This window comes from Cladophialophora psammophila (genome assembly GCF_000585535.1).
Source record: "Cladophialophora psammophila CBS 110553 chromosome Unknown aczJe-supercont1.5, whole genome shotgun sequence".
Classification (NCBI taxonomy): domain Eukaryota; kingdom Fungi; phylum Ascomycota; class Eurotiomycetes; order Chaetothyriales; family Herpotrichiellaceae; genus Cladophialophora; species Cladophialophora psammophila.
The window spans coordinates 1,102,444-1,117,547 of NW_006912926.1; the positions used below are offsets into that span (position 1 = coordinate 1,102,444).

The window sequence follows — 15,104 nt, forward strand, 5'->3', positions numbered from 1 at the left end:
AAGGTGTTCTGTCAAGAGTTTCATTTGGTCACGAATAGAAATACGGCAGCCGTGATCAAGAAGTGAAATTCCGTGATTTCGACAGTTCGATGTCCATTTCAAAGGTTACAGTTCAACAAGATCGATGCAACTTGTAGATGAGCTGCATTTACGACTTATCACTCTCCATGCTTCCCGCTTCTGATATTGATGAGTACAGTCTTGGATGCAAAAATTCAGAGATACTCGTAGGGCCCAGGTTCTTCTTCCGGTGTGCAAAATGGGCCAAATATAATGGAATTGTGCCTCGCCAGCAATAGGCCCTCGAAATCTTTCTTCCCACCAGTTCGAACTGAATCTAGAAACCGGGTTTGAAAATAATACCTTAAAGACGTGATGGACACGACCTCCGATTAAATCAGACACCCATCGGACTTGAAGCATGATTGGTTGAAAGACATATGGCTCTATGATCAACGTACAACGACAGGAAATATGTTCCAACGATGATTGTATCTGCAGGCTTGCAAGCCACAAGACTGCCACTTCTCCATTTGGCTCATCCATCAGCTGAGGACGAATCCCTCGTAGCCATTGTCGGAGCTATCGTACATTGCCTTCGTATAAGCTGGGAGACCCCCGAGATAGTTCACGGCTTCTCGGACTTTACCGGGTACATTGGCACCAATGTACCACGAATTAGACTGCGGAATCAGCGTCATATTCAGCAAGTCATTGGTAATCTTGGCCCAACGGTCTTCCGCATCAGCCAGGGCCTCGATCCGGCTATAACCACCTTTCTTCAGATCCTGCAAAGTGTTGATGATCCAGTCACCCTGGACTTCTGCGTGAGCAGGGCCAATAGCAAAGGCACCGGGACTCTGCGGGCCATACAAGAATAAGAGGTTGGGGAAGCCAGCGGTGGCAATACCGAGGTGTGTGCGTGTGCCTTTGCTCCATTTATCTTTCAAAGATTGACCCGAAATGCCCTTGATGTCAATCTGCGTCAAAGTTCCTGGGCCGGCGTCGAAGCCGGTAGCCAGGATAATAATGTCGAGAGGATGTTCTCTGGTGCTATTGGAGCCTTCGGCGGTTACTATTCCAGTCCGGGTGACCTCCACGATGGGCTTTTTCGTGACGTTGACGATTTCAACATTAGGCTGCTGGACAACCTCGTAGAAGTTTTGCTCGAGAGAAGGTCGTTTTGTTGCAAACGGCTGTGGGGGGTTATCTGGCGCAAGGTCTTCATACAGTTCCGGTCTGGTGATTCTCTGTCGGACCTTGTCCCTCCAGAAGGCATACATCGCCTCACTGACATCTCGGTTTAGCATGAGGTCATGGTAGTTGCCAAGCCATGGGTTGAAGCCGCCTTTCTCCCAAAGTTCTTCCCAGAGAGCTAGGCGCTCCTCTTCTGGCACATCAAAGGCTTTCTGCGGCTTGGGGTTGTAGTCCCATCCTGCTGATGTTCGTTTTCGAAGCTCAAAGAGATATTTATAGTCTCGTTTCCCTCTGGCTTGCTCGCCGTCTGGGGTCAGTTTCTTTTGTCGCATCGGCAGCGCATAGTTGGGGGTTCGTTGGAAAACGGTTAGATGTTGCGCAATCGGACCCAGTTCCTGAATAACCTGGACGCCGCTAGCCCCTGTGCCAATGACAGCGATTCGTTTTCCGTGAAAGTCAAGAGTGTCTTTGCCTTTGGGCATCTTTGCGGTGTGGAAAGCTGGGCCCTTGAAAGTATCCAGCCCTTTGATGTTGGGTATATACTCCTTGGCTGCAAACCCAGTGGCGAGAAGCAGATATTGAGAGACGATCTTGTCGCCCTTGTCAGTATAAGAAGTCCACTTGTTCTTCTCTTCATCATACTTGGCGCTAACGACCCTGGTGTTGTACGTGACGTCTTTGCTGAGATCCCAGACTTTGTCAACGTGTGCGAAGTACTCTTGAAGTTCTTCCTGGCCTGGAAAGCGCTCCTTCCAGTTCCAGTCTCTCCAGAGGGCCTCATCTGAAAATTCGTAAAACGGCAAAGATGTGTCGACTCTTGCTCCAGGATATGAATTCCACCACCAAATGCCACCAAGACCCCCTCCGGCTTCCACTGCTTTGACGTTGTAGCCTAGATTGCGCAAGTTGTACAGTAAATAGATGCCACCGAAGCCCATACCCACGACAAGGACTTCAAGTTCTTTGCTTTCGCCGTTCGCGTGGGTAACTTGGTTGGTCACTGCAGACGACATTATGAAATTGTAATTGGGAAGCCTAGTATGCACGGATCTAAGTAGTGTGAGAAAGAAGAAGAGTCTTAAGAACGTAGACGCGCGAATGCGATCAGAATTGTTTTATCCTGCTAAAATCCGCCTCCCATACAAATAACGACATTCGTGAGATTGCGGGTTTCATGTCATTGTAGACATTAGCTGGTTAACATCTTCCTTCACCATTCGTGCTCATTCAACCAACTCGGAACTCGATGTCCCCGAAGGCTTTGCGTCTGTATCTGCCGTTCAAATCACGGTCGCCTACTTCGGGGATGTGCGGCTAAACTTCACCGCATCGGGCATTTGTTCCGTCGAGCTGATCTGCCTATGGAAAGGGCACCCTACCAAACGGTGACATCTAAACAGACTGGATGTGTTCTGCAATTTGCAACCCCAAAGCGTAATTTGTGGCTCGAGCATTTTCTGTCTCTTGCCTGTACCCTTAGTCGCGGGAGATGAAGGCACTCGGAGCCGCCAGCGGGACTCACAGGAGACTTGAGGGGGGGGGTTTACCTCTGTCTATCGTAACAGTTCATCTTCAATGATGCTTTCTGAGTTTCTCTGGAGCTTAACTCAGAGCTGATGATAGGAATGATACCAGACTCGTTGAAGGAAGTGCTGCTAGGCCGTGAAGTCGAATACATGGGGTTGCAATTCCTTTCCACTAATATGATGGACTGTCAACCTTTGAATTTGACTATTTTCGCCGTGACCTGGAAGTCGAATTTGGGATCATTTGACAGGATACGAATTCAAGGTCATTGGTGTCGAGGTATATTCAAACCTCTACTCGTTCCTGAGCTGCAGGATCTGATGAAGTCCACTGCTATTCTTGCTCGTCCTCAAAAGGAATTGTGGTCGTTTGCGTTTTAAAGGTAGGCAGATTGGCTAAGACGCAATAAGGCATGTTGTAACCGAAGGGCACATTGATGTCAAGAAGAAGGCAGGGAGAACGAATCGCACAATAATACTCACACCACGGAGAATTTCTGGAGAGGATTTTGTTTCACACGATATATTTTCCACTTGCTCTTTTCTTCTTGAAACAGCTTTGCATTCTACGGACTTTGAAAAACGCCCTTTTTACATGCACAAATCTAATCAACATCTAGCCGCTAGTGGATGCTTGTGCGACTTCAACAGGTTTCAGAAGCTTTTGATACCATGACCGGTGCGCATGGCAGGTGCACAGGCAGGAGATCAAGAGCCAGGCCGACCTGAATCGAGGTCGCAGGGCTTCATCCTGCTTGGGCGGGGTGGCATTTTCGATGGCCACGGGCGCGAAAGAGGGTGCAGCTCATCCATACCTCTGTAACAAATACACTTAGTTTGATTGCCGCCCATGGTCCGCCGCTGGCTCAAACTCCGGTCCATCTCGAGGCATGAGCGTTGCGGGTTGCAACCAGCACAGCCCCATCACAAGCAGGTCGGATTTCTCGAGATTTCCGGAGTTCTGAATTGAGTCAGTGTCCCACTCAGGAACGACTGAATGACCTTGCTAGTCCAAAGGTGGTTGGGCTTGGCTGTCTATGTGGAGTTTACAGCATATCCGGAGATCGATGACTGCCACCTCGCACCACACCACATGCCGTCCAGCTCTTTGTCGCGTGAAAAAAAAAAAGACGAAAGGAAATGTTTCACGAGTTGATTGCATATGTGAGACTTCAGGGATTCGGGGACGTTGTTGGCCGTTCATCCCGCTGAGAATTGGACGCAGTCCCAATCCGTCTATAGTGGACCAAGTTCTAAATATCTGCAAATCCTGAGGCGGCATCCTCAGAACCACCTGGGCCTGACGCCAGGGCAGCTTCCGAGTCCAAACGCGACACCCGTGGGGTGAGGTGTCTCGCGAGTTCTTTAAGGTTGGCTTCCAGGGTTTGAAAACGAGATGGAGGAAAGTCAAGACCGTCCAAGCTGTCCTCGTACGCCCGCTAGCTGGGGGGAGCCAGGGTAAGAACAAGTCGACCGGAGTTGACGATGCTTGCGGCATGCAGCAGACCTAGCCAGACAGTGGCTCGTATTTCCAACCTGCAGACTTCCAAGGCCATCAAATACCCTCGCTGTCACTCAGCACGAATGGCGATTGGGCTGTCGATGAAGAGGCTTGCAAAAGTTGAAACAACTGCTGATCGAAGTGGGGGCACGATAACTTCCGGGGTGAGAAGCTCTGTGCTAGCCTGCTCTGCCCATCCATGACATGACCCAGTACTCTACGCCATATGGCTTCCCCGCCTCCAGAAAAGGACGGGGGTGTTGGGACGAATCCCCACTAGCCCACCATTTACCACCTGATGGCACTCTGAGAGTGTGGAGGTCCCGCTTTTCTCTACACAGCCTGCTCACAGACGCCTTCCTGATGGTCAGTGAAAAGGGTGCTTCCCCCCGCACCATTCTGAGGCTGCTAAAATGACGCCGAGCCATGCTTACCTCCGTTCTGTCCAAAATCAATTGCGGAGAATTGCTGAGTGATATGGGAAGCAATCTAATCGTACGTAGTGAAGAGCAGGGTGTTCGCAGGCACAAATGCATACCATCCGGTATTACTGGGAACGCCTCCGGATGAGATCTCGGAGCTTCAAAGATCCGCCATTCCCCGTAATCCATAATAACTGGTACAGTATGTCGAAAGCGTCGTGCTGGCTTAGCATCCGTGTGGCATGCAGACACTGGTTGATTGACCATACTCAAACTTCGTCCCCCGCGCTAGAACACGGCCATGTGACTCCATGGAGGATATATACTCTGTACTAGGTAATCTAACATGAGGGTTTAGTTACTAATAGCGCGTTCCGAAGGCCTTCAGCCGAAGATCGCGCCTTACTGTCATTACATCCCTTGGCGCTGCCGCCCAGTCACAGCCAAGAAGCCTGGGGCTCATGTATGTACTTGTAATGCAGTACTCCGCCAGCCGAGAGCCCGTCTACATCCCTACCCCCCATTTGTCTCTCCCTGCATCTGCTCGATCTCCCCGGCTTTTGCCTCTGCTCCTTCTACCCGACGGTGGTAGAGACACGACAAGAAGGACGTAAGAGGAATCCCGAACTGCTCACTGGAGCTGTGCAAAAACCCTCAGGCTCTCATCAACTCTCTATCATTCTTGTATTCATACTGTATGACTATGAAGTCACCAAAGCCGGCGACATCGCCAAAGCTGGCGACATCGCGCAACAGAGCGTCGGTCGCCTGCACCGCGTGTCAGAATCGTCGCGTCAAGGTTGGTCTTCCTTGCCGTTCTATCCAGTGTCCCGGACTGCTGACTTGAATCTCAGTGTACGAAGAGTCCAGGAGATACCCAATGTGATCAGTGCCGGCGTAGCAACTTGGAGTGTGTGACTCGGCCAGATCGGCGAAGGAGGTGAGCCGTCTCCTGTTCATTCTGCATGGCCTGCTGTGCACCGGGTCTGACTTTGCACAGGCCGACTTCAAGAGCCGAAGTAGACTCTCTGAGATCGCGTCTCCAAATGTTAGAAGCACTACTCCGCCGTCAATCGGTGTCAGCCCTTTCAGCTGATCGATCCCTTCGTGCACTGAACGATGCGAGCCCCCTCAACACCACGGAATCAATTAAAAGCTTGCCGCCAAATTTGGGCCACAGCGACAACGAAAATCCCAATCTAGCATCGGAGTCGGACCAGCCATGTTCACTCACTCAGATGAGTGTGACCTTTAGCCCGGGTCGCCGTGAAAGCAAGCTGCCAAATTCACCCCTGGTACAGCTCATGTCGGAGGGACCCAGCAAAGCCTTGATCGACCGCCTCATCTCGCCCAGTGATCCTGTTCTGTATGATCGATCAAGTGGAAGACTGCGGCCCTCTTGTCCGATGATCGCTTTCCACCAGTTCTCCGAACTGAGCCCAAGCATTGCGGCGGGAAATTCTCGCGAACAGGACAGGAGGGCGGAGAGACTACTGCGAGAATTAAATCCTGAGACTCACGACCACCTCTTGGAGTCCTTCTGGTCGTATTACGATCCCGTTATGCAAGTGGTCGACAGAAAGGTCTTTGAAGAGGACCGAAAAAGCGGGTGTGGTTTGACGTACAGTGGATTTTTACACATATGCATCTTGGCCATGGGTTACAGATACGCTGACACGAAGAGAGCTGATATCCAAAAGCTCACCCTGCAAAACAAAGAAAGTACCCTACACAGAGAAGCGAAATACTTGGTCGAATTTGAATTCGAGAAGCCTGGGGGCATCCCCAGTGTGCAGGCTCTTTTGATCCTGGGTCAGCTCGAAAGTGGTTGCGGTAGAGACGCAGTGGGTTGGATGTATGCAGGTATGATGATGATGTTTCCTTGTCACTCGTGTACCTGCAATGAAATACTTCCAACAGAAGCTAACGCACAGTAGGAGTGGCGTTCAGATACGCCTTTGACCTAGGACTCAATCTTGACTGCAGCAGATTGAATCTACCCGAAAGAGAGCGAAAGTTTCGGGAATTCGTACTGAGGGCTTGTACCGCGTTCGACAAGTGAGTTCTCTTGATAACTCGAGGACCCTGCATCACAGCACTTACGTGAATGAACCAGACTCTGGGCTATCTATCTCGGACGCTTGACCACCATAAAGAGCTCCGACTTCAGGCACCATACTTACCTAGATCGACCCCAGGAATTCCAAGACGAGCAACCTCAAGCGGACCAAGACTTCGAGAAAAATATTGACATCCAATGCTTCGATGCGCTACTTGATCTACTGGATATCACCGCCAAGGTTGTCGAATACCTCTACTCCAGACAGAGCTCCTTGAACCATAATGCCTTCGTTGTCATCAGCTCCCTTGATGCAGATCTGAAGAAATGGTATAGCCGGCTCCCCAGGTCCCTAACCTGGACGCCAGAGAATATCGAGACAGCACCGCTGTCCTACTTCCACTTGCAGTAAGATTCCTCCAATTTATCCTAACGTTTCACATCTGGGTATACAGCTAACTGCTTTCTAGTTCGCAATACCATGCGTCTCTGGTGCTACTTCATCGTCCACTTGCATTGTACGAGCAAACTGAATTTGATTCAGAGAGTGATAGTGACATAATCATGAACACCATTTCCCCCGTTTCTCGGGCTGTCTGTATTCGACATACCTTCAAGATGGTTCACATCTTGTCTCGACAAGTTCAGCGCTTCGATCCTACCCGATCACCTCAAGCTCAACTTCAGCACATTGGCACAGCCGTTGCAGCCTTGATTTCGGCAACGGCTGTCAGCAAAGACCCTCAGGAACGAATGAGACTTCTGAAGCCTCTTCATACATTTGCAGAGCTCGCACGAGCAATATCACCGACGTATATGCCGGCAGAGATGATCTCAGATATTCTTGACAATCTACTCAAAGAGCCCGGCTGGGGTTACGAGCCAGTCTCAGGCTTAGATCAAGGGGAGGTTGTGAGAGATACTAGCGGCAAGGAAATCGGGTTGGAAGACGAGTTCTTCAAAAACCCTCTCTTTTCACCGATGAAGGAGGTGTATGGGAACAGTGACTCCCCAGCCAAAGTCACCGAAGATTTCAATTTCACTCTAGAGTCTAACGATACTCTGGAGATGCTCTCCAGCTTTGAAGGACGCGTCGGCGTGACAGACCAAAAGGCATTAGGATCCATGTCGATTTGTCTCCCGCCGACATCATCGCAGCAGGTCAAAGGCAATGACAAGTCCGCTCAGATGTCATGGGCCCCCCTGACTTCATGGGACGTGCCTCCCTTCTCTCTCAGCGATGGCCCTGAAGATAGCTATACCCTTGAGCATTTCGAAAACCAAGATTCACAATTTCAGACAATACTGTAAGTATGAACGCCGAAGCACGTATCTTGAGTAACGAATGTGGAGGCGGAGCTCCATGAGGAGATGACGTATCTCAAATACCGCATGGTCGTGGCCCTTTCTGTGTGCATCTGTGCACAGCTGTCAGGGCTTGCCCAAGTTTCTCGAAGGAGCTGATCCCGTCTGTTGAAGTCGAATTAGTGCTTCATCATGTTTCATGTTCCTCCGCTTTCTCGTCAACTAGGAAACGCAAAGAACCAAAACTTGGGCGAGTCCCAGCTTTATTGCAAGATGGCGAGCAAACGCATAGACAACAGATGGACTGACCAGAGACGACTCCAACGGAGGAGATGGACAATCCTGAGCCATTGACAGACAACGGTAGAGATTTTGTTGAATTATCCTGAACAAGGAGCATGAGATTCGGAGCTGGAAGGTGCCGAATAATGTCCACGACCGTATGAATTCTGTGGTTAGGCGGAGGAGGGTATGAGAACCGAGGAGGAATTCTACATCTGAGAGTCAGTGCTATTCAAGAACCGGGAAGCTGGGGCTAAAATACAGGATGCAATGGCAAGATTGGTCTCGTGCGGACGAAACATGCAAGTGTGTCTATGGCTTGTGAGCTGGCGGGCAGGCCTTCTCTGACCAATTTGACGACTTGAGAATTGAATATCATTTGAATTCGGCTCTACCAAAAACAATGTCAGAACTTGTTGGACTCACAGCTCATCGGTGATGAATTTCTGGCGCTGATTCCCCAACAATCACTTCTTTCGTGGCTTTCCAGTGCGGACGCACGATCCCCGCGAAAGTCAACATAATCTGAGGTTCAACAAGGGCGATATTTTGGTCGCCACGGGTTTCCTCACATGAGGTACCCTCACTCTCGATCTGATTCGAATCTTCAAAAGAGCGCCAATGCGTTTGGTGGGCTCCCAACTAGTCCGGAAACGTTGAGAGGGACGCTTGTGAGCAGGAATGTGTACCGACCAATTTTCTTACAGTGCTCTCCTAAGGCTTTCAGGTCCCAGAGCTCGCCGATGTTAAGGCCGAAGTATGACAGGAAGTATTGATGCAGAACTATGCAGAAAAGCAATTGAAGTTAGCTCTTGTGCTTCCTTTTCGATGGCAAAGATACATACCAAGCTCAGAATTCGTACCAAATGAGCCGTCAGGTCGCCTGGGCGGCATGGATTCAAAAGCGACGGCATCTCCAGCTACAGCGGAGAAATGGTGGTTCCAGAACCATTTTGCGGCCTCAATCGTTCCCTCAACGCCGATGGCCCTGCCCGTTCCGAGCTTTTTGTTTTGTTCTTCAGCGCTTTTGCCGGTCAAGTCTTCGGTGTAGCCAGACCGGACGATCAAGATATCGCCGTGCTTGAAATTAGTACCCTGGTATTCCGCAATGGCCTCGAGGTCTTTGATGGTTATTACGCTCGCATCGTAAAGGTCGTAGGTGATACCCCTGGCTTGGGCGTAGGCTCGGTAATCAAGTAAAACGCCCCTGCCAACAAGCCCGCCACGATCATGCCAGTGGTTCAACGTGGGAATCTCTTTTCCGACATCAGTTGAACCCAATGGTTGAACGAGGTCCTCAGTCTTGGGGATTACCCCATTGTAGTTGGCGCCCGTAGCTTGATGGCCAAAATGGACTAACGAATCCCACTGCGAGGAGCACTGAGTGTTGAATTCAACTATATCATCGAAAGCGTGGAGCCCTGCAGTATCATAATAGGAGATTACTGTATGGGTTAATCCCTGGCGACCAAAGAAGGGGTTCTGACACGCCCCAATCGGCCAGTTCAGAGAGATGCTGACGCCGTCGCGCGCCTCCTTGTACGCCTCCTGCACGATTTTTGGGGTTAGCAGATTCAGACAACCCAAGCGGTCCACTTTGCCGTCTTGATCAAAGAGACCCCACGCGCAGCCTTGTGGCATGCCTTTGACCGGGGGCAGAGAGTCAAACTCAGGCAGGTCGAAATAGTTTGCCATGATTTTTGTTGAGGATGTGTAAATTCAAGCTTGACGTACTATGAAGCTTGATATGGAATATTGAAAAGGCAAAGGTTGGGAGACGTATATTTCTTTTTCAAAACAAGATGAAGGTGGTGAGAGAAGGACAGTTAGCCAGAGCGGAGACTTGTGAGGTGTACATGTTTGAAACCCCCTTTTTGAATGCCGGGACTCTGCTGATCTTGGTCGGACGATGGACTTGACGTCTTGTGACTTTTCACGGTAGGCCATCATGAACGAACTCCGAGTAGGCCCTGGAGACGGTGTTCAGAAAGAAGGATAAACGGAGAGCGGAGATGGATTCGGGTGAGAGATGGGCAGTTGATGAGGCACCCCGGGAATGGATCCCCGACCGGAGAGGATAATCCTGAGGGCGGGACCCTCAAATTCCAGAGAGCGTTATGACAAATATCTCGACTATGAGTGTGATGCAAGCACCAGGAAAAGGTAACATGCGTACCAATACCCTTTCAAATGTCACCGCTTTTCTTCCCCGGATCATTCAGCGTACTGCAACATGGCCTCCGTCGACTGGGAACAGTTGACCTGTCATCCAATGCGAGTCGTCACTAGCTAAGAATACCAGTACAGGCGCCAGATCTCTGGTTGGATCTCCCAGGTTACCTCCGAGGGGAAACTCCTTCAAAAGTTGTTCGTGATTCTTCAACTCTTCCGGCGAGAGCGCGTCGCGATATCTATAGTACATGGGTGTGGCCACATAAGGCAAGACGGCATTGACTCGAACATTAGACAGCCCCCACTCTCGCGCGACACTGCGAGTCCATGTGTGGACAGCGCCTTTGGACATCCCGTACACACTGTTATCTCGCTCTGCAGTCAGGCCTGCTTCGGATCCAAAGTTGATGATAGCGCCACCTTTACCACTCTCTTTCATCAATGTGAAAGCTGTCGCGTTGGTAAAGATAGTGCCCCAGATATTGACTTTCGTAACGCGCTCGAGAACGTCGAGTGGAGGGTCATGAGCAAGGGCATTTTTCTGCACCCCAGCAACGTTAACCATGACATCGAGACCGCCCATCTTTTGAGTGGCTTCCACAAAGGCCTTTGTAACCGATTCTTTCGAAGAGACATCAACAGAGAGATACGAGACTTTTCCTGGTCCGGCTTTCGTGGCCTCGGCTGCTACTCGAGCTCCGACGGAGTCGTTCAGGTCCATGGATGTAATAGAGGCTCCTTCGGAGGCAAATTTGCGAACAATAGATTCACCAATGCCTTGGGCTCCACCTGTGATGATGATACGTTTAGAGTCCAATCGACCGAGCCGTGAGGAGCCATAAGATAAGAAACGAAGTCGACGTTGCTCGTTCGCTGTAACGAGCCTAGGTGATGTTCTTTGACTGCCCCGATGGCCAGATCGAAGGAGGTGCAAGCCGTACTTTTGGGGGGCAATATTCGACATTTTCATGGAAATTTCAGGTGTAAGCCTGAGGATTGGTGCTAGAAGGGGCGTGGTCGAACCTAGGATCACTGCTTGAAAGAGCTTGCGTGGATTTTTACGGGAAGAAATCTTGCACAGTTGGACAACGTCTATATTGCTTTACCCAAGCAAGCTGTCACGACACCGGAGATTGATCGCCTGGCGACGGGACTGCCGGGTGTAGCACGGTGACTTTCAAGCCCGTCACAAAACCGCGTGTGGTGTTGACTTCAGTCCACTTTGCTCCGTGGTCCGGTAGCATAGAGGATGGATTTTCGAAGTGCCCAGTTCTGGCCGAGGGAGGGGTGAACCTGGCGAGAGGCTTCGCAAGTCACAGTTTATGCAATGCATTATAATTCGGGTCAGTGCTTTACTACTTGCTTCTGGGGCCGTTAGACTCTTCATATTTATCCTCCCGGCCGACGCTTGGGGCCGTTCTCCCAAACTTCCGCAAACGATGGCGAACTACTGCTGCTTTGTTCTGCTCCTGCCTTGCCGACATTACTCATCCAGAGCATTTGCATATGCTATCACATCGATTAAAGGCCAAGGCAAGTGTTTCCAAGATCCATGTGCCGCATAAATGTTATAGCACCAGCTTACGAGAGTGATAGTCACATATCGTGTCACACCGACACCGGCATAAGGCTATAATCTGCGCATGCGTTATGACATCTCCCTTCCATATTTAACATCACTGCCGAGTCATTTTCCACTCGTGGCAGTTATTTTGTATCCGACACCTTCATGTGGATAATTTCTGTGTTTGTCCGAAGTAGCCGGATTGCGACATGTCCGAGTTTGGACAGACTTACTAGCATGTTCTCTGCCGGAAGCCTCCTATCTCAACCAAAAACCACAGAGGCAGAGCCAGGCAATCATGTTTATGAGGTTAAAATTATCCGCACTATGTCTATGTGGATGATATCGAGATATTGATAAGGTGGTGGCTCAAGGATGTGACATTTCCATGATGATACCCTTTTCTATCCTCAGTTTCAAAAAATGCCGAAAAGTTTCTGCAGCATCGGAAGTAGACATTTCGCGATCGATCTTACGCGATTTTCTCAACTGTAGTCTCAGCGTGCTCTACTCCAACGTCGGCGTCCTCGACCATTTTGTGTCCCTCGGCCAAGGCGTGTTCGAAATCAAGAGCAACAGCATCGCCAAACTTGGCACCCAATTCTTCGAGAGAGATACCAGCAGTCTTTACCGAGTCATTAGAAATTCAATTTTTCAACGAGGATCAAAGACACTTACCTCTGGGAGATACAGCATGATTGGAATCGTCATGGCCACGGTAACGGCAATGAAAACCATGTAATACTTCCAGCCGATTGTCGCGAATGCCTGAGCGGCAGGTGCCGTAGTCCAGATGGAGAAGATATAAAATCCGAAATATGAGATCGTAGCGCCTTTGCTGCGCAAATGTGTGGGCCAGATTTCGCATCCGTAGACATAGCAGGCACACTCCAAAGTGGATGTGAAAAAGAAAGCCATGACGAAATAGAAGGCAACCGCAGCTCTTGTACCTGCTAGGTTATGGCCATCTAGGTATTCTGCCTGAAGTGCAGCTTCGATTGAGAGAAGAATAGCCATACCAAATCCGCCAATGGCTAAGGATACTGATTAAAAAATCTCTTTTCAAAAGGGATTTCTAGGGGAAAAAAGGGCAGTACTTACTTAGAAGCTTGACACGGCCAACCCTATCAAGGAGCCAGTTACTGACCAAACATCCTGAGGATAGGGCGACGGTCCACACGACTCCAAGTCCGAGTTGTAGAACAGTGTCGTAGCCCAAAGCACCAAAAAGTCTCGGAGTAAGATTAGCAAGGACCGTGATGCTTGTTGCTTGCGCCATGCTCCAGACAAGAAGTGTACAAATGGCTCGCTTTCTTAGCGAGGGTGTTTGGAAGATATGCAGCCAGTGAGTCGGTAAGGTTCGATCAATTTCGACCTGAGCAACGATTTGAACCAACTCGGCGCGGGCGATTTCTCCGTTGGGGTCGTCTGGTGTTTTGTGGATGGAATTAAGAATTGTGTCGGCTTCATCCACACGTCCCTTGGTGACCAACCAACGGGGGGATTCAGGTAGAGAGATCAAGGATATGAGAAGCGCCAGAGCCACCACCGTAGCAATGACAAAGTTGAGTCGCCATTGGTATGTCTTGTCGACAAAGTGGAATCCTAATGCCGCGCAAGAGGAGATAACATAGCCCAAAGTAACAAAGTTACCTTGAAGGCCAACGAGTAATCCTCGACTGTGCGCAGGGGATATTTCACTCAGGTATACCGGGGTATTCGCAAGAAGCATACCTCCACCGAAACCTACTATATAGCGGCCGACAAGGAACATTGCTATATGGACAGAACCGGCCTGCACAGCATTTCCGAGAATGAGTAAAAGAGCAGCGGCGGCATTTGCAACTTTTCGTCCCCAGCGGTCGGACACATCAGCTTGGATCATTGAACCAATCAGAGCAGTTCCAAAAAACCTAGAGTCAAGTAAGTTTCCAGAAACACAAGACACCAAAAAAAGCCCCTTACCCAGAGATGATGGCATCGATGAGGGAGGTAGCATTGGGAACCGTCAAGAACTTGTCGATAAACGAGACCTGAGCCAAAGAACCTGAGATGACGTTATTCGAGTAGCCATAGTTGAAACTGGCCATGGTTGCGGTCAAGATAAGCTACATTCGCCATGTCAGTGGGTCTCAACCCAGGCCGACGGTGGTGGTCAAAGGTACCAAGATGTTTCTGGAGCTGGTGTGAACTCGTCTCTGCTCTTTGTATCCCATTTTGAAAGAAAGATTTGCTGAAGAGTGCTGTTGATACGAGGAGTTACAACTCAGAGTGTGATGGTGAAAGCTGTCTTTATGTTGCGAAAACGGGTTTCATGGGTTTGTAAGGGATCTAACATTCAGATTGGACCTATACGCCCCCAAAAGCGCATATACTCTTCTCCGCAAATTGAACCCAGAGGGTGTTGTCATAAGTCTACTCCTCCCTGGAGTTTCTCGATCTAACGTTATTTCCGCGGAATTTCTGTGTCTATCACTTACTCGGCTTACAGGAACTGCAAAGACCAATGTCAATCGTTTTCAAGTTCGAGGACCTACTTCTCCGGCGTCGGTTTGGGATACCCGCTGCACATCGACTCCTCCTAAAGTACAGCGACTCCGCATCAGCAAGCCATTGAGTCCTGATTAACAGGCCAACAGCTCCGTCCTGGATCCCCGGAGTTCAGCTCGTTTCGCGAAAATGTGGGGTTAGCGTTATGTCCGAGCGGTGCGACTAGTCGACGCTCAGAGTGCGAAAGAACAGCGCGAGGCGAAATGCAGGCAATTCGGAATCAATCTTCCAGACTGTACGGAGTATAGGGCGAAAACTCACCAGATACTAGCGCTCTGCATGCCAATCGACAACAAGAGCCAAATTATTGCCCGTTCAGGGGGCGGAAACTTTGGTCCGAAGAATAGCCATCCGACTACCGAAGCTGCAAGTCGTGGACATACGTCTCCGCAACTCCATGACCTCCATGAGGTCTGTCACCTGTTGAGTAGTTCTGGAGGGTTTGACATGACTGATTAGTCGGGGCATTCGTGTTCGAAGAGAAAGATTCCTCTTCTCGAAGTGCTAGTCCATCTGGTAAATCATC

The 15,104-nt window shown here is 49.9% G+C and overlaps 5 protein-coding genes across 5 annotated transcripts; 1 reads left to right on the top strand and 4 right to left on the bottom strand.

Moving 5' to 3' along the window:
* Positions 1-545: 545 nt before the first annotated feature.
* On the bottom strand, positions 546-2,210 carry A1O5_04034 (uncharacterized protein; the record flags this gene model as incomplete). The annotated part of the gene is made up of 1 exon (XM_007744643.1): positions 546-2,210. The coding sequence occupies one exon, from the start codon at positions 2,208-2,210 to the stop codon at positions 546-548; it is 1,665 nt and encodes a 554-aa protein (XP_007742833.1).
* A 3,674-nt stretch (positions 2,211-5,884) lies between these two features.
* Positions 5,885-8,016, top strand: A1O5_04035 (uncharacterized protein; the record flags this gene model as incomplete). The annotated part of the gene is made up of 4 exons (XM_007744644.1): positions 5,885-6,509; positions 6,581-6,704; positions 6,763-7,113; positions 7,176-8,016. The coding sequence occupies 4 exons, from the start codon at positions 5,885-5,887 to the stop codon at positions 8,014-8,016; spliced, it is 1,941 nt and encodes a 646-aa protein (XP_007742834.1).
* Positions 8,017-8,899: 883 nt separating this feature from the next.
* A1O5_04036 (uncharacterized protein) lies at positions 8,900-9,987 on the bottom strand (the record flags this gene model as incomplete). The annotated part of the gene is made up of 2 exons (XM_007744645.1): positions 8,900-9,075; positions 9,138-9,987. 2 exons carry the CDS (start codon positions 9,985-9,987, stop codon positions 8,900-8,902), a joined length of 1,026 nt encoding a protein of 341 aa, XP_007742835.1.
* Positions 9,988-10,510: 523 nt separating this feature from the next.
* A1O5_04037 (3-oxoacyl-[acyl-carrier protein] reductase) lies at positions 10,511-11,428 on the bottom strand (the record flags this gene model as incomplete). The annotated part of the gene is made up of 1 exon (XM_007744646.1): positions 10,511-11,428. One exon carries the CDS (start codon positions 11,426-11,428, stop codon positions 10,511-10,513), a length of 918 nt encoding a protein of 305 aa, XP_007742836.1.
* Positions 11,429-12,500: 1,072 nt separating this feature from the next.
* A1O5_04038 (uncharacterized protein) lies at positions 12,501-14,118 on the bottom strand (the record flags this gene model as incomplete). The annotated part of the gene is made up of 4 exons (XM_007744647.1): positions 12,501-12,653; positions 12,707-13,062; positions 13,130-13,941; positions 13,994-14,118. The coding sequence occupies 4 exons, from the start codon at positions 14,116-14,118 to the stop codon at positions 12,501-12,503; spliced, it is 1,446 nt and encodes a 481-aa protein (XP_007742837.1).
* Between the last annotated feature and the right edge of the window lie 986 nt (positions 14,119-15,104).